At 49.2% G+C, this 22,939-nt stretch overlaps 7 protein-coding genes across 7 annotated transcripts; 4 read left to right on the top strand and 3 right to left on the bottom strand.

The window, feature by feature from the left end:
* Positions 1–1,816: 1,816 nt before the first annotated feature.
* M430DRAFT_21088 (hypothetical protein) lies at positions 1,817–4,380 on the top strand (the record flags this gene model as incomplete). The annotated part of the gene is made up of 5 exons (XM_024864437.1): positions 1,817–2,323; positions 2,374–2,433; positions 2,487–3,732; positions 3,784–4,237; positions 4,299–4,380. 5 exons carry the CDS (start codon positions 1,817–1,819, stop codon positions 4,378–4,380), a joined length of 2,349 nt encoding a protein of 782 aa, XP_024719168.1.
* A 661-nt stretch (positions 4,381–5,041) lies between these two features.
* Positions 5,042–6,551, bottom strand: M430DRAFT_36301 (hypothetical protein). The gene has a single exon (XM_024866903.1). It carries the CDS (start codon positions 6,362–6,364, stop codon positions 5,252–5,254), a length of 1,113 nt encoding a protein of 370 aa, XP_024719169.1. The 5' UTR covers positions 6,365–6,551; the 3' UTR covers positions 5,042–5,251.
* Positions 6,552–7,629: 1,078 nt separating this feature from the next.
* Positions 7,630–12,272, top strand: M430DRAFT_143895 (hypothetical protein). Its single transcript, XM_024862852.1, has 4 exons — positions 7,630–7,911; positions 7,977–11,069; positions 11,128–11,591; positions 11,640–12,272. Exons 1-4 carry the CDS (start codon positions 7,865–7,867, stop codon positions 11,942–11,944), a joined length of 3,909 nt encoding a protein of 1,302 aa, XP_024719170.1. The 5' UTR covers positions 7,630–7,864; the 3' UTR covers positions 11,945–12,272.
* A 1,164-nt stretch (positions 12,273–13,436) lies between these two features.
* On the top strand, positions 13,437–16,324 carry M430DRAFT_21091 (hypothetical protein; the record flags this gene model as incomplete). Its single annotated transcript, XM_024864438.1, has 2 exons — positions 13,437–13,776; positions 13,827–16,324. 2 exons carry the CDS (start codon positions 13,437–13,439, stop codon positions 16,322–16,324), a joined length of 2,838 nt encoding a protein of 945 aa, XP_024719171.1.
* Positions 16,325–16,564: 240 nt separating this feature from the next.
* Positions 16,565–17,414, bottom strand: M430DRAFT_36304 (hypothetical protein). The gene has a single exon (XM_024866904.1). The coding sequence runs from the start codon at positions 17,375–17,377 to the stop codon at positions 16,703–16,705; it is 675 nt and encodes a 224-aa protein (XP_024719172.1). The 5' UTR covers positions 17,378–17,414; the 3' UTR covers positions 16,565–16,702.
* A 127-nt stretch (positions 17,415–17,541) lies between these two features.
* M430DRAFT_43986 (hypothetical protein) lies at positions 17,542–20,442 on the top strand (the record flags this gene model as incomplete). The annotated part of the gene is made up of 5 exons (XM_024867660.1): positions 17,542–17,842; positions 17,896–17,972; positions 18,025–18,214; positions 18,260–18,315; positions 18,359–20,442. Exons 1-5 carry the CDS (start codon positions 17,682–17,684, stop codon positions 20,440–20,442), a joined length of 2,568 nt encoding a protein of 855 aa, XP_024719173.1. The 5' UTR covers positions 17,542–17,681.
* A 663-nt stretch (positions 20,443–21,105) lies between these two features.
* On the bottom strand, positions 21,106–22,664 carry M430DRAFT_143903 (hypothetical protein). Its single transcript, XM_024862853.1, has one exon. The coding sequence runs from the start codon at positions 22,611–22,613 to the stop codon at positions 21,471–21,473; it is 1,143 nt and encodes a 380-aa protein (XP_024719174.1). The 5' UTR covers positions 22,614–22,664; the 3' UTR covers positions 21,106–21,470.
* Between the last annotated feature and the right edge of the window lie 275 nt (positions 22,665–22,939).

Below are 22,939 nucleotides of genomic sequence, written 5' to 3' on the forward strand. Positions count from 1 at the left end.
GTTCCTTGTACTGTCAGTGATACTAATATGGCTTGAGCAGTAGATTGTATCCTCTGGGTAGGACCTACTGCTTCAGACATCTTTTCCAGGGGCCACTCTGGCTATCTCCGGCCTTTATTTTCCGTAGTAACAATACTGAATGGCGACATCACACCAGTGTTTGATATCATCGTCTCGAATTAGCTTGAACAATGTTAGCCCGCGGTCCTTCTGCAGTTCAGACCTATCAGGGAAGACCTCCATATCTCTTGCGGGGTCGTCGGACTCCCTCTCAAGTTCAGGAACATCTCCAAGACGCCCACTTCATGGATCTCTGACTTGCACAACGAGATGTGGTTTTGAGTCTGCATCCATCTTAGTAGAGGAGCTATCAGGACCCTCATCTGTCATGAAAGGTTGTGACTATCAGATATGTCAGGGCTTGGAATAGCAGACATCATCTGGGACTCTGGACCTTGAACGGTTGCACAGCAGATATTTGTCACCGGTACCTAGATGGTCACACTCTTTGGTAGTAAACCAGTCCTGCTTCCGTGTTAAGCAATGCTAATGGTCATTCTCTTTCCGCAGAAGCTGACACTTATGTCATGAGTACTACTTTGATGTCTTCTAGCGTCGTCTTTTTTTTCTTTCTATATTGTTCTTGTCTGTTCGAGAGACTGCTCAACAAATGCTCACTTAGTTAGAGAGCAGCAAAGAGTATTGACTGGAAGTGCAAAAGTCTGTTTAGTTGATTGTCTTAGCGATACAGAGGCTTGCATTTAGATGAACGCGTCTCTAGTAACGCACCAGCAGCTCACTTGATCCTGCAACTTGCGATATTTGAAAGCAGATGGTCTTGGGCGACTCCTTTCTTCTGAACATACTTGCTGCTTGCCGGAAGATCTGCCTGGAATCAATGTCCCAGGCTGGAACTTTCCACTTCTCCTGTCGAGAAGTCTTCTCGAGCGCAGTCAATATCCCAAGAAAGAAAAGGACAAAGAGCAAACAAAATATGTATAAAACTCTCATGAAAGTTTGATGAACATGTGGAATTCATTCCCAGTATACATAACGTGGACTGTATTCCTGGCCTCAACAATCTATACCACACTCGTCCCTATCCATATTCAAGATGAAGGGGTTGTATCCAGGGCCTAAAGGGATTGATAAGTCAGTCTTAGGTTCAAAAAGCCTGTTTGCAGAGCAAGAGCTTACCAGCACAGGTGTCATCCAAAGATGTAGATAGAAAGCTTTGGATCCTTTGTGCAGCTCTCTCAGTCCCCTAGCTTTGACACTGCTGTGCTTCGACGTTGTGTATCAAGCCATTACAAAGACTGCTTTGGTCTGGATGTGGTATGTTTCCACATGATACTTCTGGAGCTCAGTGGCCCTATGATTATATTAACCACATGTGTTTTTCTGATGAGGCGTATAGTAAATATACGCCTAAGCATGGCTGCTTTTACCTGGGGCTCGCTTGGAGTCGGTTAAGGGGGTTCCCTATTTTCCCATCTGGGAGGAATTGAATAGAAATGTCTAGCGCGGCTCCATCCTTTCTCGATCTTACACAACCTCCCTCCTACCCTCACGCCCCACCTTCATTCTCCCTATCCATCTCCTAATAACCCTTACTGACGCATCACCACGACGTCTTGGATGTCGCAATCATCGTCTACTTAACTCCTAACGCGTCATACTCTGTCTGTCGTTCCCGCTCCTATCATCCCTAGTCTGCAGAGGCCAAGAGCAGCTTTGTCTGTTCTTTCGCCCTTACTATCCCATATCTATCGATCTATTTGGGACCTCTATTTCCATCACGGATACCGAGGATACAATGTCTTCTAACGGGCATTTCCACTCTAATGATCCCTATAACCACCCAACTGGACTGAACTCCCATCCAGTATCAAGACACCCGTCAGCCCTGGTCAGGCTTGTTGAAGCAACAGGTCGAACTAGAGGAAGTGCTGCGACACCACGCCCCCCTGATGTCCTATCTCCGGCACCACAGAGAGGATATCAGACTCAAAATCACCTTACTAACATAAACCACAACCTAAATAACACGCGTCCCAACCAGGGCAGCTTCAGCAACCGGATTGCCTCGAGCCCAAGCTCAGCATCCAGCTCAGCCATTAACGAAGCAGTTCGCAACCGCAACCAAAGCTCCAGCACCCAGTATCCCAATCCTAACCAGAATCAAGGATTCAATAACCGCAACCAAAGCTTCAGCGCCCAGCATTCCAATCCTAACCAGAATCAAGGATTCAACAACCGCAACCGCAATTTCTCGGCGGCTCAGCTTCATGGGTCCCAAAACCAAGGTCAAGGGTTTCTTCCAGTAAGTGCCACTTTCTGCTCATTCTTGCATCTACTTACCCCAAGTTACAGAGAATTACTGGCAGTCAGGCCTCTATGCAGCGCCAAGGCTTGGGTAGTAACATGCCTCCTGTAAGTATAACTCTCAATGTTTAAGCTCATTGACTGATATCACATGGCAACAGATGACCGCGGATCAATTGGCCGCGCAATTCCAATCAATACTTACCGACCTTCAGCAGACGGTCGCACGTAATCCGAATATGCCAACAGCTACACGGGACATGTTGAGCCAGCAGCTCCTCCGAATAGGCCGAAACTTCACCGAATCACAGCAACGTCTTCAGCAGGATTTAGATAGAGTCAGGAACGAACGTAATACAATCCAGGGACAACTCGACGAAGCCCGTCGACAGCTCAATTCCGTTATTGAAGATCGTGCGAGAATATCGGGCGAACGCGACGCTCTACAACTAAGAGTCAGCGAACTTGGCTTGAAGTCCAAGAAGAGCATTGAACGAATTGAAGATGTAGAGAGACGTTGGAAGAAGATGAACGAGGAACTTCTAGAGCGGATCCGTTTTCAGGAAGAGCAGTTGAGGGGCAAGCGTGCGCTATGGATGGATGCAAATCCTACCTCGAGTGCCCGTCGCAACGCCATGAGCGCTCTTCACGATCCTTTTGGTAACTCTCCCGTATCGAGTCAGACCTCTGTGCTTGATAGAGGCATTACGACAACCATGAACTCGCCATCTGTTGCAAATACTTCACAGAGTACTTTCTCCCCACAGGATCAAAATACGTTCGACAGAGCAAAAGGCACATTACCACAGTCTCAGAGCACATATGGTCCAGCTCCTCTCCTGGGGCTTCCGTCTTCTCAGTCTGGTCCTCATGACCAGCCGGGTGCTTCTGACATAGCAGGCCCGCCTAGCGGAATGACTCTTCGGCGCCGAATACCAAGCATGCCTTATGGTAAAGCTTCGCCAGGAATCCCAATACGTAGTGAAATCAATTACGATTCTAACTATCGTATCCACACCGAACCAAGGAGCGAATGTGGGGCTCTAACTCCCGAAGATGAGGTCGCAGAGGAGTTCAGAGAGGCCATTAGCAAGATCTACGGACTCATTGAGAGCTGGGTTAAAAGTCACACCAACCTACCTCATGAGGAGACAGACAAGGACATTGCTAGCTCTAATGAAGTCCTATGGGATTACATGATGAATTGTACCTTCCCTGGGCGTCGACAAGAGGCTCATAATCGCGTGATTTCTTTACTCAGGAATCCAAAGACCAGATTTTGGTTTGTGATGAGAATGGTTGTCACATATTGCGTGAAAGACATGATGTCTGTCGAGGCTTTCAAGGCTTTTGGCCCGTCGGTCACAGAGACAATTGAGGATGTTAAGAAGAAACTTGAGGAGCGAGGTAATATCTTCTGTGCCCTAAAAGCCTTTACAGGTTGCTAATTTGACCTAGGTTTAGCCAATGATGCTCGACAGGTCCTGATTGACCGCCAGTCAGAAGCTGTACAAAGTTTGGTAGACTCATCAGAGTTCGTTGATTTCCGGACTAATCAACTGCACTTTCACACGAAGCGCCTTCGCAATATGCTTGGACCTGTACTCAATGTCGGTTGTTCTCGCTCGGATGCTGGCAAGGGTCTTGGAGCAATTGCTGTTGCGGCTTGGGACTTGTCTGTCAAAATGCACACGTCCTGTCGCAGCTTCCAGATTTACTTTCCAGAAACTTCCTCCAGATTCACCACTGCTACTATGGTTGCTAAAGACGCCCGTCTCGACACAACGTTGCTGCTGCAGATGCGTCAGGCGCGTCTTATGCTCGTCATTACTCCAGTCATCACCATGCGAGACGATCGCGGCACATCCATTCTGACAAAGAACTTGCACATGTCCAATGTTCTGATCATGGAGTAGATGCTTTTCTCTACTCTAGCGGATATGTTGGTACCCGGCTTACTACAAAACTCCGAGTGCTCTCCATCCTGATGGCTTAATCCGCCCTGGCTCGCCGCGTCTGCGCCTTTTACCTCCAGACACGGTCAACTACTTTTAATGCTCTCTCTATTGCATTACCCCGTTCGCTTCTTTCACACCCACTTTAATGCTCCCCCATTTCACTTTCCTTTCACATCACTTTTATTGCTCCTCTGTTTCGCTTCACTTCACTTTACTCTGACTGCAACAATACTGGCGTACGATATATTTTGCGGATGGCACCAACACTAATAATTGCACGGGCAGAGACGGACACAAATTGCACATAAATTCTGGTCATGATGTAGAATTCTTCATAAAGAAGGTTCTACTATTAGCATTCACACTTACACGCGAGCACACATATGAATAAAATTTGCCAAATACAGTTCCCATGATCCGTGACTCTTCTTGAAGCTCTTTAATAAATATAGTAGGACTATTATGTCGGGTACACTCGAAATTGGAGTATCTATACTCCGTAGCCGTGCCATGCACCTCTCTGAGAGGCAGTGAGAGCACTATACGCCCCTCCCCTGTAGTCTCTTTTCTCCCCTCCAACCCCATCATTCACAAATTATATTATGCAATGGCAGCCTCGTTTTGGAGTATCACTACTGTTAGGCGGTAAAATAGGATATCTGTACTACAACAATCGAGAGGATTCTAGACAAGCATAGCACTTTCAAAGGTACTTAAGGCAAGAGCTCTTGCGCTCAATAATACCAAAAGTGCTTTCATGGGGAATGGAATTGAATTTCTGATTTCATAGCAACCTAGTAAGGGTATCAAGCTGCAAGCCTGCTATGTTATTCTTGCGAAGTTGTATCTAAAGGAACGCGAATCCACGCATGTTACCAAAAGGTAAGAGAAGAGAAATTGTACAGCGAAGGGAAGAGAATGAATGAAAACAGGCAGAGAAGCCAGCTGGTAATATGCAAAAGGAAGCCTCAAGATCTGCTGACCTCTCCACTTGCACGTCTGCGATCAAGCCTTTTAACAACACTCCCTAATACGACCTTAAGCACCGCGTCGCCAGTTAAGCCAATGCCGCCTTCACTAGCACTTCTCCCACCGGTCCACGTCACTGTATCCACGATGTCTCGTACGCCGCCTTCGACCATGTTTCCCAGTTGATCATCGAGCTCCTCCAGAGCCTCTTTTGCCCCTTCCTCATTGCCCACTTGGAAGAACTGTACGCCGACCTGGTAGGGGGGTGCATCGAGCTTGTCCAGCTTCTTCGCAGCGGAGAGGAGCACCGACTCGACATCATCTGATGGAACGCCGTCGGTAAGCACAATGAGGTTAAGAGGCTTGACTTCCCTGTCTGCTGCGAGCTCCTTCTCGACACGAGCCAGGTAGGGCTTTAGGATATTGTGTACTCGGATGCCAGTTGGTGTGCCGCCCTGGGGCCGCACTCTCTGGAAGACCTCGGTGACGGTTGCGGCTCTCTTGATCCTGCGGTAACCCCCAGCCGCTATCCCTTCGGCGGGCGAGCCCGGGTCGCTGGATTTATGGTTCAGGAAGTAGACGTCAATGCCATCGTTGTCGTGCTGGGTGACTATTGGCGCGATGGTGGACAGAGCTTGCGAGACTTCCCGCCATGAACGACCGGCCATCGAGCCCGAGTCGTCGATGAGGAGCGTGGTATCAAAGGTGGTGAGGAAGGCGTAGGGATCTTCTCCATGGCTTGTGGCGGAGACGGGGACTGGTGGGTTGGTTGTGGTTGTTGGTGATTCGAGTTCGAATATAGCGGGTTCAATAGTTGGCCCTGATGCGGCGGTGGGAGACGGGGTATATGCCGGCGGGGGCTCGTTGGAGGAGACTGTGAAGGCATTCATCCCTGGACGATTTGGCCGCTTGGTGGGGGGAGACGGGTTTGTGAGGGGGTGCGAGGAAGGACTCCTGATGCTCAGGGAACGTGGTGTGCAAGGGAGGTTGGATCTTTGGGATAAAGAGCTATTCTGACGACCTCGGCTGCGTAGTTGATCAAAGAGTGATCGTTTTGGCTCGTAATCTGTCCATTGAAAGGCACGTGAGGCTCGCTGGTTGTCATAGGACATGATGGAGGGACGAGAACAAAGACGAAGACAAAGACAAGGAGCAAGGACAAGGTGGAGGTGATAATTGATGGGTATCAAGATCAGATGCTCTTGTGTCTAGATCACTAGATGTTGATGGGTGTAAAGAAGGATCAATTTACTTTGAGAGAATCAAGACTTATCCTTTATACATCTGATCATACAAGCTTCATGCTTTTGGAAGTGATGATCATGGTCATCAGGTAAAGGCAATACAGCAATCCGCCCCGCCGTTTGACATAGCCCACCCAGCTTCAGGTGCAACCGAACACGTAAAGAATGGACAACGCCTCCACAGAAGTGAACTATCATCATGTTTGTTCTGACATCAAGTTGAAATGATTGCGGGGCGATGGAACCTTTTGGGCGTTTGTTCCACCAAGCTGTGCACTGTGCAGCGAGCATTGCGGAGAAATATAGTGTGGCTTAAAATCACTGCCACTGCCGCAGTCCCCGTCTCAACGCCACCTCCAAGTCTTCAGCCACAAGGCAAACCGCACGGCGCAACGACGACACCACATCTTCTGCGCATTACGACGACGGGCTCTCAACAAGGCTCCGAGAGCTGTTGGCGCCGAGGAGATGTGCTCCCTCCAAAACCTCGACAGAAGATTAATAATCGAGAGGCGTCCAGGGACAAGAGACACGATTGCAAACGGAACACATTGATTTGCCTGCTCTGCCTTACCCAATAATAGTGTGCAGTAAGAGAAAGCCCCTTTGATCATGTTACAACTTACTGGGCAGGGTTTAAGTATTCAATTCGCCCAAACCCTTTCCTGTTGACGAGGCATGATTCATCACAAATTGTATATATCTACTATACCTGTTCTAAGCCCAGATCTTCGACCCCTCCGCACACAATCACACCCCACCCACTGTGCTCTTATCGAGGCTCGACCATAGGCTAATGTTTTACCAAGGGCCCAGTCCACTCAAGCTTCAGGGGCGGTTTTATATACCCCGCCCGGACCCGATGGCGGCCTTGCATACCCTGCTCGCCGTTCTTCCGATGGTCTCGCTCGTCCCGACGAACAGACCACAGTTCTGGCTCCTGATGCCCCATTGCTGGTCTGCCGATTGGCAGGATACAAAGCTGCCATGGAGGTACGGGCCTTGTCGATGGCCAGACCCAGGGCATGCAAAACTTTTGGCCCCCGCCCTTACGGAATACGGAGTAGTATCCCGGCGAATATAAGGTTTAACAACCAGGCCTGGCGTCGGAGAAGGTCTAGAACCCGATGTTGCGCTCCCATTATTTCACCTTCCAACAGTCGCTTTCTGACTTTCACGTTCATTCATTATCTTCACCTTTCCACCTTTCCATCTTTCGCGGTCAGGTTACTGTCCAGTGCAGGCACTCTCTACCTATCATGGTTTTGTTGTTTTGATTCTCTCACCCTTGTTTCTTACGTCCTGTCTCTCCTTGTAGCCTAGTCCTTTCCTCCTTGATCTACTGTACCTTACGCGTCACGACCAACCATGCCAAAGTCAAGAACTGCGACAGCTCGAGAGCGAGAATTATACAGGTTAGGACAGCTTCATGCTCCCGAATCCTTCCTGAGCGATTTCATCTAATAGCTCTCTATGATAGGTATTATCAGCCAGCCCAGGAGTCAGGCACAGCCGATGCCCAAAGCCCCACCGTTCCTCAATCCTCCAGCGATCCATGCTTAACTGCCTTTGCCCAGCTTGGGGCCTTGCGATTGAATGCAAAGCGTGGTCTCATCACACTGTCTTCCATAAGTGCCGAGTACATTCTCGCTGAAGCGGGACAGTCGCTTTCTCTACAAAAGGATGATGACCATAAGGATCGACTTTGGCACGGTGTCGGGGTGCTAAAAGATAACTCGGGCTTAGGTCCTGATCTGGTGAAATTATTTTGCACTCCCGAGGCTGATGTTCCATTCGTGGTAATAAATGACCTTACGAAGCATGAGACCTTCAAACACAAATCTGTGGTAGCCGGGCCACCCTACGTGCGATCTCTTGCCTGTGTACCCCTCATCTCGCCATTGCACTCTATGGTGATCGGAACCTACATTGTAGTCGATGATAAGCCACGGGATGGTTTGAACGAAGACGAGATTACGTATCTAATCGATATGGCGACAACAGTCATGGATTACCTCGAATCTGGACGCATCAAAAAGAAGGAATTTCGGGCGGAACGGATGGTAAAGGCGATCGGACTCTTTATTGAGGGGAAGGAGACTTTAAGGGATTGGTGGTTGGAGGCGGGTTTCAAGTCTCACAGATCTACTGTTACGAAGCGCGCGCGGGACGATGTTGGCGAGCTCAAAGAAGTCGCAGATGCTGTTTTTGGAGTACAAGATCCTCCGGCGGAGGAGATTTCGGTGAATGGTATGAGTGGCCTTCCAGACCGATCCGACTTTTGTCCAGCCACGCCTTCTACGGAGACACCCTCGCATCTAGATCTTGGAGACGGTAGACCCGCCGCATCTCGAGGAGATAGCCTTTTCTCTTCTTCGGACACTACAGTGCCATCTACAATCCTTTCTCAACCCCGGGAACGTGCTATCTCAATGACTACTTATGAGGTAGATGGCGTAACCCCTACTTCCGAAACTAAAGGTCATTCGGTTGCTTTTGAACTACCCCCTGAATCTGAGCGACCCGAGATTTCTAAAGAACTTCAAGAAGCTGTGCTATCAAATGAAGTGAAGAGAGTTTTTTCTCGAGCAGGTAATCTCATTCGGGAAGCGGTCGGCGTGTCTGGTGTGGTGTACTTTGATGCCAGTGTTGGGTCTTTTGGCGGAGGATCCGAGACGGACGCTCTTGAAGAAAAGGCCCCACAGGGCTCCCTGATTGACGCAGCGATATTGAATGGGGAAGATGATGTTGGACTCAGATCGTCTGACACAGATGCTTCCATGTATGGCACTCCGCCAGAATCGCCTGTCCGGCCGCCTGAAAAAACATGCAATATATTAGGCTACAGTACACGGAAACGTTCGAGCCTCCGTGGTCACTCCCCGTCTAGTGAGCTTTGCGGATTTCCCGAAGCTGTCCTGAGAAAGCTTCTCAAACGCTACCCTCACGGAATGGTTTTCTATTTTGATGAAGATGGGTCGTACTTGTCCGCAGATTCAGACGAAATTTCGGGGACAAAAGAAAAACGTCGTTCCCTGTCACCCCATCGTTCCAATTCCTTGGACTCCAGATCGCGCCGGAAACGAATCTCTAGGGAAGCAGAAGCGGCGGCTATTTTGAAAGCATTGCCTGGAGCGCGTAGTGTCTTCTGGTTTCCTCTGTGGGACCAGAGCAGAGAACGGTGGTTTGCGGGTTCGTTAGTATGGTCTACCTCTCCCACCCGAGTCCTCTCCACTTTTGAGGATTTGGCATATATGGCAGCTTTTGGCAATTCTACGATGACAGAGGTGACACGACTCTTTGCTCAAAGGATTAGCCATATGAAGTCGGACTTCATTTCGAGCATCTCGCATGAGCTTAGGTCACCTCTTCATGGTATCTTGGCAAGCGTGGAATTCTTGCAGGAAACCCCTATGAGCGAAATCCAAACGGATATGGTCGGAAATATCCAGGCTTCTGGCAAGGTCCTCCTGGATACGATAGATCACGTTTTAGATTTCTCGAAGGTGAACATGAAACCGAAGGACCTAAAGCAAAGGACAAAACGACCTGGAAAGCGACCAAGGAAACCTCGCGAAGAAGCAAAAGGATTGGATGGCGCAGAAATTGAGGAAGTCGCAGATGTGTGTGTGCTGTCCGAAGAAGTCATTGAAAGCATCTACATCGGCCACCAGATCACCAAGCTTGCTTCCAGTGGCGGTGTAGTGCTTGGGAACCAGCCACCCTCAGCGTCAGATGAACCCCCTGTCACAGTCATCGTGGACATAGCATGGAGCCCGAACTGGACGTTTGAAGTTGATCCTGGTGCATGGAGAAGGGTTTTGATGAATATATTCAACAATGCCATGAAGTATACGAACTCTGGATACGTGAAAGTATCTTTGAAGATTACGGATGATCCACAGTATCGGGGCAAAGGTACTAGACCTATTCTTTCACTGTCAGTGCAAGACTCTGGGAAGGGAATGTCTAAGGAGTTTCTGAACCATCATGTCTATAAACCTTTCGCTCAGGAAGATGAGTTAGCCGAGGGAGCAGGTCTTGGGCTTAGTATTGTGCGCCGGATCGTTCATGATCTTAAGGGGAAAATAAAAATTTCTAGTGAGCAGGGCTCAGGAACGGATGTCACCATTCGAATACCTTTGATGTGTGCAACGCCACTATCTAAGGATGTCCATGGTGACTTGATCAGTGAGGTGAAGAAGGAGACGACGGGGCTCAAATTCTGTCTGCAAGGTTTTGACAGGTACCCAAGTATTGCGGAAACACCAACAGGCATCCTCTCTGCCGATTTGGAGGCCGCGATGCTTCTTAAGTCGTCCTTGAAAACGTTATTGACTGATTGGTTTGGAATGGAAAGCGTAACCCCTTTGGCGTTGGGAGACTCGAATGTTGATGTGGTAATATTGATGGAATCTGGAATCACATCCCTGGAGGACACTTTGAAGTCTTATAGCGATGCCCGACCGGCAACGTCGAAGAACTTGATTGCTATAGTACTCTGTAGCGCACATCATTCAGATTCAACTACTGTCTCATATGGATCCACCCGGGCATTCTATCTCCAGCAACCGTAAGTTACCTGCATACATGCTTCAAAATATCGGTACCCCTTGCTAATACACCCAAAGTTACGGGCCTCACAAGATTGCAAAGATATTGCAAAATGCATTATCTCACAGGGCTGCCAATATCCCCGACGCCGAGAACCGGGCAAAGCTCGAGGACAGCCGGTCTGAAGCCATAAATGATCTCAAACCCAAATTTAAACATCCACTCCGACGAACTACCACGAATACCTCGGCTACTCATGATTGGGCAACGGCGAAGAGCAATCCTGAACCTCCACGGGCAGCTGAACCTCCAATCAAGCCATCGGAAGAGTTGGAGATAGACAGCAAACCCTCAAACGAATCAGCAAACATCGGAGCAGAAAACATGCGGGTCCTCCTCGTGGAAGACAATGAGATCAATCTCAACCTCCTGGTTGCTTACATGCGAAAGCTCAAGCTTGACCATGCCACTGCCTGCAACGGTTTGGAAGCGCTTGACGTATATAAAAGAGCCCGAGGCGGTTTCGATGCCATTTTCATGGGTGAGTATAATCTTACTCTCAATATACCACTTAACTAACTACTATAAGATATTTCCATGCCGGTGATGTCTGGCACCGAGAGCACACGCCATATTCGTCGGTTTGAGCGAGAAGAAGGGCTTCACCCCGTCGCACTCATAGCCCTCACGGGAGCCGCCAATCCCAATACGAGACAGGAGGCTTTCAGTAGCGGAGTTGATCTATTTCTCACGAAGCCAGTACCGATGAAATCATTGAAAGTAATGCTGGATAACCTGAAGACGAACGGAAGGAAGGGGTTGATGGACGGAGATGTTCCGTCAATCTATGCTGGTGCATATGGACCAAAGTCACAGATATACCATAAGATATGACAATAAGTCTTAGCTTTCAGGGGGTGGATATAAGGGAACTAATCGTCATGATTTTCCTGTTGATTCGGCTCTGTTTTTCTAAGCTACGGGTTATACGGTCTTTTGTGGCATGTTGTACTGGATGCTATGAGGTTTCAAGGTAGAAGCGGCTGCCAAGGCAGCAGTGGTGTTAATGTGACAGAGAGAAGGTTTGGTGTGAATCTCACTGTGGTGCAGAGTGGTTGATAACTCTGAAGTTGGTCACCGGAACAACAATATACGAACAGGCAGAGGAGGATGGGTGTCTATACTCATATGTAGTGGAAGAAACAAAAGACATAAAACCCACATTTCCTAAATTCCGCATAAATTGGCTATAGGTGAAGCCTCTCCGGACTCGTTCTAGAACCAGGTCATGCAGACCTAATAACGATTCTACAACACCGTGACAGGAAGTCCGCTCAGGGGTATTTTGCGGGGTGATCCACCGAGCTACCGAGTTTCACATATACCTATTTAACTCCGCATATTCTAAGCTTGATTATGGCATCAAGAAGAACCGCAAGTCCCGAGCTAGTGCGAGGGATAGGAAGGCTATGCGTTATTCCCGTTTCTAAAGTAGAATTGTTGGGTTATCTGGATACGAGAGAAACTTTTTCTGACTAATGCTAAGTATTGTAACTGGTTGATAACAAAACCGGTAAAGAAATGGAATAGCATCCCCATGGGGAGGCCGAGAGATTGAGAAAGAGACGAGCCGGATATGGATGTGGACAATAGCTACCTACTATAGTGAATGCAACGGGCGATGGTCAAGCTTTGTGCTAGACTCGATGGAACTTGAAACCGGCTTGAATTTAAAACTTTAGAGCTTTAATGGAAACACCACTTGGCCAAATCAATGCGAATTGACTCGAGAAGCTCGATGTATATATATGCAGTGAAAGAATTTAGCTGACCGTCGAGTTGAAGTGGAATCACGAGTTCTGGAAAATAATTGGAATTCTCAGCTTCCCACGAAGTTGCACGAATGTGGCACTATGGTTCAGTTTCATGCTAGATATTCACTAAACTTACCTAGAAATAGGTTGATTGGTATTGTAATATCGACGCTAGATGCGATGTTCTCTAAGTACGGGCGATTGAATAGGCAGCCTGAGGTGAGAACACAATTCACGTGACGCGTGTCCGACTAAATCGTCCCGTCCCCCATACAATCTTCAAGCCTCTTTGACGTCGTCTTTCACGTTGCACCAGTTCTCGACCTCGCATTTCATCGAAGAACGCCTCGTATCCCTCTATCGCATCGCAGATACGCTTTTAACAGTAACACCTACTTTATATCGCGAGCGCGCGCGACCCTCACTCCACGTCGCTATCACCCAACCCACGCTGCGCGCGATACCACACTTGATGGACAAATCAATTCGAAGTCACCGATAACGTAGGAGGGTAGCGAGCTTTTCGCGGCGCTCCATACGTGCTCCGGCCTGCGCTGTGCAGAGTTCAAAAGATGGCGCCTTCGGCGACAGCAGCTCAAACGCTCTCGAGCAAAGTCAAGCGCCCCATGCCCCCCGGAATCCAAACAAATGGCATAAATTCCTCGACCTCCACCCCTTCGCCGTCCCTCTCAGCAAGCAGACTTCCCTCCGGATCAAAATACCCTCCCAATTCTGCTACAAGCAATGGAGTTGGGAACAGCAACGCGGGCGCGCGATCTGCCAATCGAACGAGACGGGATGCTCCAGGACAATTACTGGGCAGAGGACAGAGAAACAGCAGCGTGGGTCTTAGATCTGCCAGTTTGGGTGGAGAGCTGGCTGTTTCTCAAGTCGCCGAGCCTCAACCGTACAGTATGTGGTAGACTGGATCACTCAGGCTCAAGCATGCTAACTCTCCTTAGTCAAGAGTGATGAATACATCCTCAAGAGATATAGAGGCTCCCCCCCATCTCTGATTGTTCACCTACATGCAACCCACTTTCGTTTCGACCAGCAGGAGGGCAGTTTCTCATACAAGTCTCCTATGCGAACTTTGATCGAACACATGAGGCTACGAACTATACCTCATGACCTAATGGAATTCTTTACTGTATCAAACATTCCGTTCTACGAAGGATGCATGATCGTTCAGGTATACGACCATAAATCTACTACCTCGCCACAGGATTCGAATCGAGTAAATACCGGGACACAAAAGGCTGTGCCTTTTTCTGTTCATAACTACAATCAGCATCTTACGCCTTCCCCATATGTGCCTTTCCCCAAGGAGAATCTCCAGGATTTAAAGGGCAATGGGAGCTCTAAGAGTTCCGAGCAAAAAGACAAGGAGAACATGCCTGCCCCGGCAGCTCCTGCTGACGGCCAACGAAGCAATTCTGGAAATCTACCAAAGAAACCCAAAGTTTCTACGATTGTTCTTCACCCAACTCCTATCAGTAACTATGCTGATATGGCCATCAAAGCCTCCGAGGCTCGACCCGGTACCGCAGATGGCCGAGTCGAGCCTCGTCAAGAGACCAATGGATCACTGTCTGCGACTGTGCCATTAACTCCAAGCACAACTGCTTCACCCACGCTACAAACAAGCATGGCCCCACCAGCAAAAAGACAGAAGAGGTCAAAAACGGAACTCGATGCCAGCAATGTGCATGCTGTAGAGTCACAGATAACATTAGCTATTACTGCACCATTAGTACTCGACCCAGTAAGCAGTGCTGCGGAATCTGCTATGCTTTTGGAATCTCTTGCTCATCCGATGCACTCGGAGAAACCTCCATCTCCAAAGACTCGAAAGCGAACTGTTGCTGAGATGGCGGCAGATGAGGCGTTGGCGGTATCACAGGAACGATACATGCTATGTCTGGACGAGAGACTTTCTTCGAGCACGACAGGTGCTCAAGGCGGAGCCAATCCGGCAGATGGTGATGGGCAAGCTGGAGGTGCTTCTTTCGAGCCACGATTTGAAAGATTCAAGACGCTCGAAAACATCAGAATCCAACACGAAGAGAATAAAAAGGCGGAGAAAGCGAGACAGGCGGAGATAGACAGAAAGAATATGCAAGACCGCGAGAGAGAGAGGCTCCGGCAAGAATCCGAGAAGCGAGATGCGGAGAGGATGCGCCAGCAGGCAATCCAACAAGAAGCGACTCGACGACAGCAAGAAGCTCACCGGCGAGTATTGTCTGCGGCTGCGGCTGGACAACAGCCGCAACCAAACTTACCAGGAGCCCAATCCCAGGCTCAAGGTCAACATGCTCATGCTCATCCACAACAGAACAATATCATCGCGAACGGAATTCAAGGCCAGCCTCAGCGATTCCACCAGCAAGTGTCTCAAGGTCAGATGTCTTCCCCAATTGTTCGAAATGGCACTCCACAGAGCCATTCTTCTCCCATTGTGAACAATGGTATGGGAAATATCCAGATGCAACATTCCACATCGAGTATGGGTGGTAGCCCTCCACGTCCAGGATCCGCTGTTCATCAGAATCATCCTCAGATGGGAGGCCCGACGGCTCATAATATGACCACACAGAGAAGTCAACAGAGCCATGCTGGCACGCCCCGCATGCCGAGTGCCACACCAAATCTCCAGTCTACACCACTGAATAGACAAATGAGCCAGACCCCCAGGATGAGCCAAGTCAGCCCGCTCCAGGGACCAATGGGGCAAGTCCCTCACGTGCCGCAGATGATGGTGAATAACGGCCAGCAAATGAATATGACCCCGGCTCAACAGCAGCAATTTCAGCAGCAGCAGCAGCAAGCGATCATTCAACAACGCCTTCGTCAACAGCAAGCTGCACAGGCTATTGGTAGTATGAATGGCCAGCCAATGAGTCAACAGCAAATGATGCACGCACAACAGATCTTGCAGCATCAAGCAAACCAGATGAACAATACCCAGCTTGCCCAAAACTACCAGGCGCAAATTGCTGCGATGCAGCGGGCGGGAGGCATGCCGCCGAACATGAATTTCAACAATAGTCCAGGAATGCAAAACATGCAGCAGATGCACCAGATGCAACAACTTCAGCAGATGCAACGCATGCAACAACTTCAACAGCAACAGCAGCAACATAATGCCCAGGTGGCTCAAGGGGCAGGGCAGCAGTATCCACAACAGATGAACCCACAAGCGCAGCAGCAATTGATGGTGCGGAAGGCGGTTCAGAGCAGAGCACAACAAATCTATCAGCAACAAATCCCCCAACTCCACGCTCAATACCCTAGTGGGATACCCGAAGACGTTCATATGGATTTCAGACGTCGATGTCAACAAACTGCTACAGCACAAGTGCAGCAGATGAGCGTCTCGAGAATGCAGCAGCAGCAACAGATGATGGCGGCTCAACACGGCGGGATGCCAAATGGTATGGGAATGCAGAGACCGCAGTGAATGTAATTTAATATGATGGCGTTGGAAACGTGTACTAGGCATTGGATGGAACGGCTTTTCAAATTCAGCAGATGATGGACGGCGCCTGGCGTATTAGGGATCGCGGCAAGGTGCCAAAATGGTCCGTTATTGTACCGACGGAAGCTCTGGGATGGCTATGCTCTACGCAATTTACGAGGATGGGAATGGCGCTGGGTCGATTTGCATTGCGCTGGTGGAACAATTCGGGGCGGGTTTACACGGAGGAGTGGATTCGTATATATTGGGAATCGTATCTAGATGCTTCAAGTTAACCTGATTTTTTAACAAGGCCCAGTGTCTGGACGCCTCTGATCGCCATGCCCAGACTATTACTATTTATACATCAATAACAAAAACTCATGAAATTGTGCCGCCTTGCACCCTCGCCCTCCTCTCCCTCTCCATCCGGTTCCATTCTTCGTCATTCGCGGGCAAGTCTGGAAAGGGGGTATTAAATGCTTCTCCCCACTCCATCTTCTTCTCCCGACTCTTCCACACATCCTCGCTGCTTTTTCCAATCTCATCCCTCCCGTATCTCCTCTTCTCCTTCTCCCTATATCTCGCCTTGATCGCCTCCTCCTTCTCCTTATCCCCCAGAGTTCTGGTACGCATACAGAACCAGAAATCACTCCAATTTTCTGAACACGACCTCACCGTACCATAGCGATATAGATTATTGAACTGCCCACCCAGCGAATTGCAATAGAACGCCGCATCGAAGGCCTCTCTACAGCTCATGGTTCTGGGGAGCAGCTGTTCGGACAGAGGCTCGTCATTGGGACTGCTGTTTGGAGACGGTGGTTGCCGTGGAACTCGATTGTACTTTGTACTGCTCGGTCGAGTGTCTGCTTCGATTTCTTGGAGGAAGGATTGCAGTTCTTTCTCTGCGAGCTCTTCTCTGGTCAAGGGTTTCGAAGAGGTCTGGTGGTCTGGCGCGGCTGGGGGCGCGGCCGCGGATTGTGGAGAGGATGTGGTATTTTCTTGGGCTGAAGAGGGCGCGGCCTCTGAAGGACTAGACCAAAGCCAACCCATTGCAAACGTATCTGGATGTGAAAGGGGCGGGTTGTGGTGGTAAGGCTGAGACTTGCATTGAGAGATGTCGCTCCGGAATTTCGTGCAGGGGTCCTCGAAACACGTGATCTGGGTGGGGCTTGAATTACCTTCATCTCTCAGCCTTATGACCTCAGTTGGTTTCGCGAAGCTGGGACTATTTATGCGTTGATCTCGCCGCAATTTGCGCTCACTTCTGGTCCGCTTTAGATACTGATCTTTTGTTATGAAGTACGATATGTAGTGGAGACTTGGTCATTCAAAACAACTCGAAAAATTCGCGACGATGCAGAGCACCAGACGCGTCTTGTTCAATCCTACGAGTGTGCCTGGTTTAAGGCCTCCAAGGTTGCAGACTCGAGACTTTTACAATGCTGGAAATAGTCCAAAGACAGGTCCAAGGGCTATAAAGGTTGAGAGTGCTGGCATATGGCGAGGAGTGAGGAGGTAGTCAACCCTTGGGAGGCCATTCAGAGATAGCGTTTGCTGACCTACTTCAGGGCGAGCACGGAAACTGGAGAAGGCAAAAGTGGACATATATCTGCAGGTCCAAATGAAGGCATTCTCTTTTTTGAAAGTATGTCTAGTGTGCTCTATGTCTCTATGTCAAGATCTAATCAGCTGCATAGACCTCTTTCCTCTAGTTAAGAATTGGCTCCTTCGATTACCATGGCATAACGATCGAAGTCTGCCAGAGCTTTTATGGAGGTTCAACAATCAAAAGCTCTCCTCATATCACCCTCTCACTTTGGTCAAACGCGCCCTCCCTTCAAGCGTCCCTATAAAGGTCACGGAAATATTGCCGCGGTTTAAAGACGGGTAGGGCCATTCCAATCTAACGCAACATGTGCTCATATTCTTAAGGGGTGCATTTGTCAAATTTTCTCATCCCGATGGAATTTCAGCAAAAGAAATAGAAGGTATGCTGGAAATCCATCTTAAAGATAGATTTAACAATGATAGGCCTTGTCTCTCGATATCTGGAAGAAAATCCCATAAAGCCATGGTTCTCGCCGTTTCAAAGAATTAGGACTAATTTAGTTGTTGGCAAGCCCTGGCTCGAGGACTTGTATCGATTCCCTAGCACTCGAATCAAGGTCGAGTTTGTTCCTCCAAGCCCAGGCCTTGAAGCAGCTGAACTGTCTCAAGAAACACTTTATTCTTTGTTCCGAAAATATGGGAAGCTTGCCGAAATCACCTCTCAACCTGCGGACTCGAAAGTCTTACCCAAATATGCATATCTGGACTTCACCCGAATGAAGCATGCCATCAGGGCCAAGAACTGCTTACATGGTCTCAAAGTATCAGAAGAAGCTGGGGGTGGAAAGGCTGGCACAGTGCTACGTCTTTCTTACGAACCGAAAACGAAATCACATTGGATCAGAGACTGGATTGTCAATCATCCGAGAGTTGTCATTCCGGCCGTGGCAGCGCTGCTCGCTACGTTCACTGTAGCGGTTTTCGATCCTATCAGAACCTTCTTCATCAAGACTCATATAGACCGCTCATTCAATATCAGTAACAATAAAGTCTACAAATGGTTCAAGAGCCAAGCAACAGATTTGCTCTCCCTTCGCCTTGGCAAATCAGAAGCAGTCAATTTCTCTGCGATCTGGGACGACAGAAGATCTATCATCGAACAGCTACAAACCTGGTTGATCGAAACGACCGAGACTTTTATAATAGTGCAGGGACCTCGTGGATCAGGGAAGAAAGAGCTTGTCATTGATCAAGCATTGAAGGGCAGGCCAAATACATTGCTTATTGACTGTAAGCCGATACAAGAAGCGAGAGGCGATGCTTCTACTATCAAGGCTGCGGCTGCAGCTGTTGGATATTACCCAGTGTTCTCTTGGATGAATTCCATCAGCAGCATGATCGATCTGGCTGTTCAAGGTACAATTGGCGTCAAGTCAGGCTTCTCGGAGACGCTCGATAAACAACTCGCCAAGATCTGGCAAAATACTTCAACGGCCCTGAAGCAGGTAGCGCTTCAACATCGCAAGAAAGATGACAAAGACAGCCAGTTGAGTGATGATGATTGGCTCGAAGCTCACCCAGAATGTCGGCCTGTGGTGGTCATCGACAATTTCTTGCACAAGAACGAGGAGAGCGGTGTCGTATATGATAAGATTGGCGAGTGGGCTGCTGGGTTAACAACTTCAAATATCGCCCACGTGATATTCCTCACCAACGACATCTCTTACTCCAAGTCTTTGAGCAAGGCTCTACCAGACAGGGTCTTCCGCCAAATCTCACTTGGGGATATCACCCCTGAGGTCGCAAGGAAGTTTGTAATCAGCCATTTGGATCCAGACACCGACATTCCTGATTCAGGCAACAAGGATAAACTGACAACCAGCCAACGTCGCCGAGATTTGGAGCAGCTGGACGAATGTATCCAGGTCCTTGGAGGACGACTCACGGACCTTGAATTCTTTGCGCGAAGGCTCAAGACAGGCCAGCCCCCCAGGCGTGCAGTAGTGGAGATCATAGATCAGAGTGCATCCGAAATTCTCAAGATGTATCTGCTCGCCATCGACAAAGCAGATCTCAAGTGGTCTACTGAGCAAGCTTGGTTCCTTATCAAATCGCTCGCTGAGAAAGAGAGTCTCCGATACAACGAGGTCCTTCTTTCCAATACATTTGCTTCTTCCCTCACCCCAACAGCTTCCAACGGGGAGGCAGTCTTAGAAGCCTTGTCTGCAGCTGAACTCATCACCATCAATAACTACAAGGGACGGCCAATGAGTATCAAAGCTGGGAGGCCAGTCTATCAAGCTGCCTTCAAGCTGTTAACCGAAGACCGCGTGTTAAAGTCCAGGCTTGATCTAGCAATCCTCACAGAGCTAACCAAGATCGAGACCAAGAGCATCGACAAGTACGAAACAGAACTGAACGCACTCGGCAGTCTACCGAGCCAGCCCCGAGAAGTCTGGCCGAGAGTGCAGTACCTATTGGATAAGCTAGCTGTCAGCCAAGGCAAAATCGAGGCGTGGGAGAAAGAGATAGGGGTATTGAAGAAGATCCTATCTACGGAGCAGTAGGGAAGATAGCTAGCTCAATGTGTCTGTCTATGTATTATTATACCCAACCAACTCCTTTGTACGATCGATGTTTAGCAGATGTATATATCTATTCCTCGCGAGCTCCTGATAATATTATATGCTCTATTCTAATTTATTGCGCAAATCTCGATCACTGAAAAACATATTGATTTCCAGAACCCGCGACTTCTATCTAAATGCACACGCACAGTCTCTGTCTGGTACCCCTCTCACAGCAAGGAGGTTGATTGATTCACTGGGCAAGTGAAAATGGACTAGCTAGCTAGTTAGCTAATTCTCGATCTCAACCTCCTTATTCATCAAAGTTCCTTACCGGTCCAGAATCGACATTTCCTCCTCCCTTTATTCTTCCCCGTGCGATTGATTCATCCTAACGATTACTTACTTAAGTAAATGATTATCCGACCTACTGTTGGTAGAAACAGGATATAAGTGATGGAAGTGGTAATTTGTTATGATGTACTGATGATATATATATATATATATGTGTGCGTTAGTAGGTAAAATGGGGATGGGAGGGATTTGTTGGGTGGGAAAGACAGGGGGTTGTTGTCGTGTCGTTGTTCTTGGAATGGGGTTTAGGTAACATAAGGTGGTGTTCTATGCATTTGTTTGCTCGGGATATGTGGATTGAAGGATTGTGCCTGCATTGGGAAGTCTGCGGTATGAGGGGGGGGCCAATATACTGTAGGTAGAATAGGGGTATGCTAGGATAGGGGTATGCAAGAGCCAGATCAGGTGTCTTTTTTGTTTGGCCTGGTGTTCCTTACGGAATGAATCACAGGAGTCAGGAAGGAGTCTTGGATAAAAAGTATGCATTTTTCATCACCCAGCAATAAAAAACGCATGCAATCTTAACCCTCCCTCCCCTCTGGGTATCTTGGCCTTTTCGCCGATATGATATTTCCAACCTTTTACCGCACACGCTCTTTTTTTCTTTTGTGAATTCCCATCCCAAAAAACCCATATACTCCCAAAAAGCTCCCCCCCCGCGCTCTCTCTCCCATCTATGAAGAAGAACGGATTCTTTCCTCGTACGCCAGCCAGCCCGCCTTCCTGTACCTCTCCGCCTCCGTCACCGGGTTCGCCGCCTGGATGATGCCTCGGCCGACGATAATCACATCGTTGCCTAGCAGCCCAACCAGTTTCCGCGGGGTGTTGTACTGCTGCCCCTGTCCGTCGCCTTGGATCTCCGCATCCTCGTCCTCCGTCTCGGGCGGCAGCTGGCAGCCGGGCGTCATGCTGACGAACTGATCCTCGGGCTCGGAGTTCAGCGTCTCCTGCGAGATGAAGCCCATGACATAGTCGCGGTGCTCGCGCGCGCTCCGCACACACGCATCCGTGTACTCCCGCGTCATGAAGTTCCCCTTGCTGGACATCTGCGCCAGGATCAAGAGCCCCCTTTCCAGCGGCGCCTCTTCGATCCCCGCGAATATTTCTCCTTCTTCTTCTCCCGACGTCTCGCCCCAGGCCCGCGGCGAGTTCACGGGCTCGAAGTGCTGCGACACCGTCGTGATGGAGACGATGCTTGCTTTGCGGCCGTCGCGCGCGCAGCCTTCCCGCTGTTCCACGTCGTCTGGCGAGAGGGACGACGACGTCGTCGCGCCCGCATTCTCATTCTCTTCCGAGACGGGGCTCTCGGCGAGCGGCGAGCCCGCTGAGATGTCCGTCTTGACTTCGTAGCGCTTGCGTTCTCTCCAGCGGGCGGCGGCCTCGGCCATGGTGTCGACGACTGCTTTGCCCGGGATCATGTTGACGTTGGTGATGTGCGACCATTCGATGATCCGTGCGGTGCCCTCGGTGTACTGCGCCTGCACCGTGTGGCCTATGTCGCCGAACTTGCGGTCCTCGAAGATCAGGAAGCCGTGTTTGCGCGCGAGCCGGGCCAGCTTGGCGCCCGTGCCTGTCGTCGGGTGGTAGTCCCAGTTGCTGATCAGATCATAGTGTGTCTTGAGCACCACGATGGACGGCCCTACCGTCTCGGCGAGGTGGAGGAGCTGGCTGGTCGTTGAGACGTCGGCGCTGAGACAGAGATTCGACTGCTTGATGGTCATGAGCCGCAGGAGATACGTCGATAACGGGTGGGTGGTTTTCTTTGCCCGTTCCGAGTAAGCACATTTCGACACATGTTGGGAGGATTCAGCAGCCATGGTTGGCAGATATCTGTGCTGGTTTTGTTTAAATATTTTATACGGTTTAAAAGTTTTTCTGAAAGCGGGCGTTATCTAGGGACGCACTTATTTATAGTTTTGGGGTTCGAGACTCGTTAGGCGATCTTAACTTATCAACGGCACCAAAAATTGGGATCTATATGGGATCTTCAGGGATCTTCATCCTGCATTTGGGAATGGACAAAGTGGAATATCACAGCATCACATTCAGTTGGGAACAGAGATTTTAATTTTACCAAGTTTATTGACTTTTTTATAAAGGCGCCTGTAGTACATCATGCAGTGCCGGATGAGAAAACACCAGC

The sequence above is a fragment of the Amorphotheca resinae genome, assembly GCF_003019875.1.
Source record: "Amorphotheca resinae ATCC 22711 unplaced genomic scaffold M430scaffold_9, whole genome shotgun sequence".
NCBI classification, from domain to species: domain Eukaryota; kingdom Fungi; phylum Ascomycota; class Leotiomycetes; order Helotiales; family Amorphothecaceae; genus Amorphotheca; species Amorphotheca resinae.